We start from the raw sequence: 4,491 nt of genomic DNA, 5'->3' as shown, positions 1-4,491 counted from the left end.
CCCGAACACGGCGTGCCAGGGCAGCATCTGCGAAAGTGACGTCCACAATGGAGCCGCCCTGTTGCCGCACGCATGTGTTTACCGACCCTCGGTTTAAGACCGTGAGGCCAGACGCTGTCGCCCATTCCTCCAGCTCTCGTCCACGTGGATTTGTCGCTGGACACCCCCATGCCACAGATTTTGCATTAAGGTCCCCAGCGACAAGAACGCGGCCGGAGCGTCTTCTGCTTATCAGGACGCCGACTTCGGCAAGAAACTGCTCAAAGTCAGCGAGACTCTTACTCGGCGAGAAGTACACTCCAACCACCATTACGTCGTCAATAAAGGCCGAGACGTATCCCCGACCTCGCACTACATTAACGAAGGCCGGGGAGCCCACTATGGACCGGGACGTCATGGCTACAACACCGTCCGTATCTCCCACCCAATTATCCCCAGAAGGGACGCGGTAGGGCTCAGCTACCACGGCTACGTGGATCGACCACTGCGCCATGCTCTGGAAAAGGAGGTCCTGAGCTCTGGCGCAGTGGTTGATATTCGCCTGGAGGAGGTTCAGGTCCATTATTATTCTTCGGCCATTGGAACCTCCTCAATCCCCTGCTGCGTTTCCGCTTGCTGAGGTGAGCAAGAAGACTGCTCAGTAGCCTGGCCTGCCTTCCCTCTCTTCTTCTTGCCCCTCTGTGGTTATACGCAGGACTTGCTGCCCACGCGATGTTCCGCCGGTCTGCCATCCGCCGCACAGACCACGCAATGTGGTGAAGCGGAGCATTCACGGGCCTTATGACCCGGTCGGCCGCAGCGATAGCCACTGACAACTTTGCCAGCCCGCACTTGCTCGACGGGACATCCTCCTATCGTTGCCACCGCAGCGATAACCTCGGCGCTGGTGACGGAGTCGTCCAGGCCTGTGATCCGCAGGTCAACAGACTTCAAAGGCCTAGAGATCCGAACAACCTCGTCACCCAAGACCTCTCTGAGCTTTTCAGCCAAGGAGTCCGCCTTCTCAGCACTGGAGGCCCCAGGGAATTCGAACAGGCGGCCTCCTGTCGCCGCCTTACGAAGTCGGACTCCTTGAGCACCAATGTCTGCCGCGTTTATTTTCGCTTTCGCAGCGGCAATGACTTTTGCATAAGTCGCGCCTCTTTCTTCCGCCCCCGGTTGCAGCGTCAATACTACTGCTGATGACCGAGGTGTGCGGAGTTTGCTGGCGCGACTTTTCGCATCAGGTCGCGCCTTGGGACCTACTCTCGTCCATTCCGCCGATGACTGTGTCTTCCGCTGCTCCTGGTTTGCGCAAGCTTCCTGGTTTTTCGTTCTCTTCTTCTTCTTCTTCTTTTTCTTCTTATCCCCGGAAGGTGGGGTAGAAGAGGAAGAAGACGGGTCCTCTTTTGCCTTCCTTGCTTGTGGCCGACTCGACTTAGGCCCAGCTGGGTGCCGGGTTGCTGCAGAGGGCTCTTGCCCTGCAAGCCTGCTGTGTCCAGATCGGGCGGATCCTGGAGGTGCGCCTTCAGTAGGCGGTTTTGCGGTGTCTGGAGCAAATCCCGAAGCCGCGGCAGCATATGTGCGCCCGTCTCGTCTTTTGTCGGTCGCCAAAGGCGGCCGGAGGTTCCTCTCCGGGAGCAGTCTATCCTCTAGTGACGCCAGGCGGGCATTCATCATTCCTCCGACCTGGACCATCACCGTACGACAAATCTCCTCCAGTGAAGGCGCATCTGGGGTAACCCCAGGGCGGCCAGTTGTGCCTGGTTGAGGAGGACGCATTGCAGGGGGCGCCTCTTCTGTCTTGTCCGGGGAAGAGTGAGCGGAACCCTGCTTCCGCATACCCTCCATGTCTGTCCGCAATTGGGCCAGCTCTCTGCGGAGGCTAGCCATCTCGGCTTGCAGGCGTGTGTTGTCCGCCTGCAGTCGCCGCGTCTCATCCGAAACGGTGCGCGACCCGAGAACTTCTACTGTCTCCTTGATGGAAGCCACAGCGTCTTTCAGGTCACGCACGAAGGTGCCCTTTAAGTGGGCAGACTTAGTGGCCACCTTTCTAATAAGGTCCAAGTCTTCCCAGACCTGGTCCTGCAGTCGGGCTGCGGTCTTTTCGTCCACACGTTGCCCGAATGGAGATGCCACTTCTTTGCGCGTCTCCCGCCGAAAACGGGCGACGGCGGCCTCCTTGAGGAGGTCATCCTCCGCCTTTTGTTTCGCCTGGGCTTTTTCTTCTGCCATGTTCTCCCTAGCTTTACTCAGACCGACATAGCGACCATGGGTAGGTGGACGTCCTCTACCTCTCACAGGAACTGGTGTCCCCGGCCTATCTTCATCGGTCGACATACCGTCGCCCTTACTGAGGCGTGGCCTGCCCCTCCCTCGACGGGGAGATAGCGCTTCTTTTATTTCCTCCTCAGAGGACAGCGACAGTTGAACGTCGAACTCCCCAAGTCGCGGCCTTTTCGGCCCCTTCCACAGACGGCCAAATCCTGAGCCAGACGCATGACAAGAAGACTCAGACTCCGATCTGGGTCTGGTCTCTACAGTTATGAGGCTACAGTCCGAACTGGCCTCTTCTGACATGTCCATCCTGACGGACGACTCCTCCTTACTTTTCTCCCTCTCCTTCCTCTTTTCTGTCCCTTTCTCTACTAAAACCTCGCACCTCTCTAAGGCAACGACCAATTCTTTCCCCCCTTGCACGTTTCCATCTATCACTAAACCCCCCACAATCTTCTCCTCTTCCTTACGAACGGTGGCCCCCCCGTATACATGGGGCCGATGCGCCACTAGTGACGCACCAAGGGATTCCCCCTCGCGGGGACCCTCCCGGGTAGATTTTTTCCCAATTCGTACTTCCATTTTTGTTTTTGGGCCTAATGGGGACCCTGCCCAGACACCCTAGTGGCTGCACTCCCAGCAACCATGCATCCCATCGGCGGGCATCAAACCTTAGGATTGGGGTAATTTTTTATAGAGGTTGTCTTCCTCTCAGCCCCACGCTCAGTGCGCGGGACCCCCGGTTCCGCTCAGTGCGGATTACGGGTTGCCCGACGGTGCCCGAAGCCAGCGCTCACCGGCCATGAAGACCGGAGAACCCGCCGCGCTGGGCGTTTCCACCCACACCGGTGATTTTTTACCGAGGTTGTCCTTCCTCACGGCCTGTAAGGCCCCACCCTCAGTGGCAGCGCACAGAAGCGCCCCACCCCGCCTCGTGCTAGTTTTGGTTCGCGCCGGGTTTCCCCGGTACCCCCCATATCTGGGAGGCGTTCCCCTATCCACCACCCGGGGACGCGCCCGATGGGGGACTAGCAACCCCACACGGGTGGCCGGGCACCCCTCGTATTCATGTTCTAACCTAACCTAACCTAAATCTAGTTTTGACACCTTAAGACTTTAGATTCAAGATTTAATGTGAATATATGCATTAATAAAAACTCATTACTATTTTAATACTAGTTATGCTGCTGTTGATGCACTGATGAAAGCCAGATAGCTAGATCAGTGTTTAGTTAGTCGTAGTTGCCGGTGGGCTGAGGTCTAAAGGAATCCAAACTAGTTTTAAAAGGTTTGGATAGGTTAGGTTAGGTTAGAACATGAAAAAGACGGGTGCCCGGCCGCAGGCCGGTCACTTAGGTTCAGTTCCGTTTAAAAAAAAAAAAAACAAAAAACAAAACGTACCAATACAAAGTACTCTTATTCATATTAGAAGATATTGTAAAATAACAATTATTTTAATTTTTTTTATTTTTTTTTTCACTTACACATTAGGCCCGTCGCGCCGCGCCACTACTATATGGGGCGAAGGTGCGAAGTCGACGGCGACGACAAAGTACCGAGTCTAAGGAGACTGATGGCGGCGCCACACAGTGACGTTATGTCTCTATAAAAGTGGTGGTCTTTTATTATGTTATTTATTAATGGTATTATTTTTTTAATATCATATCAATATTGTACCCCGCACAGGGGGGCGGTACGGGTAGGTAGTGACGAAAAATAACGATACGGGACTCTTACGAGGTCTCGCAATCGGAATGAGTACACTTTAAATATTTTAACGAGGTAAAATTTAAGGGCATTGAGGGTCTGGTGCCAGTGGTGGTTGATTAGATCCACACACTATACTTTTTATAATTATGTGGCGTTATGTCTCTATAAAAGTGGTGGTCTTTTATTATGTTATTTATTAATGGTATTTTTTTAATATCATATCAATATTGTACCCCGCACGGGGGGAGGTAAGGGGGTAGGTAGTGACGAAAAATAACGATACGGGACTCTTACGAGGTCTCGTAATCGGAATGAGTTTCTGCGACTACCATTGTTTGTCGCGGGTAACGGGGAATCAGGGTTCGATTCCGGTGAGGGAGCCTGAGAAACTGCTACCACATCCAAGGAAGGCAGCAGGCGCGCAAATTACCCACTCCATGCACGGGGGGGAGGAACGGGTAGGTAGTGACGAAAAATAACGATACGGGACGCTTACGAGGTCTCGTCATCGAATAATCAATACAC

At 54.0% G+C, this 4,491-nt stretch overlaps 1 protein-coding gene across 1 annotated transcript; it reads right to left on the bottom strand.

Annotated features, from left to right (window-relative positions):
- Positions 1-684: 684 nt before the first annotated feature.
- LOC120626416 lies at positions 685-2,565 on the bottom strand. Its single transcript, XM_039893938.1, has one exon. The coding sequence runs from the start codon at positions 2,563-2,565 to the stop codon at positions 685-687; it is 1,881 nt and encodes a 626-aa protein (XP_039749872.1).
- Between the last annotated feature and the right edge of the window lie 1,926 nt (positions 2,566-4,491).

This window comes from Pararge aegeria, chromosome 9, assembly GCF_905163445.1.
Source record: "Pararge aegeria chromosome 9, ilParAegt1.1, whole genome shotgun sequence".
Lineage (NCBI taxonomy): Eukaryota > Metazoa > Arthropoda > Insecta > Lepidoptera > Nymphalidae > Pararge > Pararge aegeria.
The sequence above is the reverse complement of the archived record's forward strand: the minus strand, read 5'-3'. Positions and strand labels throughout refer to the sequence as shown.

Bases quoted from the DNA above. Each gene is read 5' to 3' on its own strand.
- LOC120626416 (XM_039893938.1), bottom strand. From the start codon at position 2,565: ATGGACATGTCAGAAGAGGCCAGTTCGGACTGTAGCCTCATAACTGTA.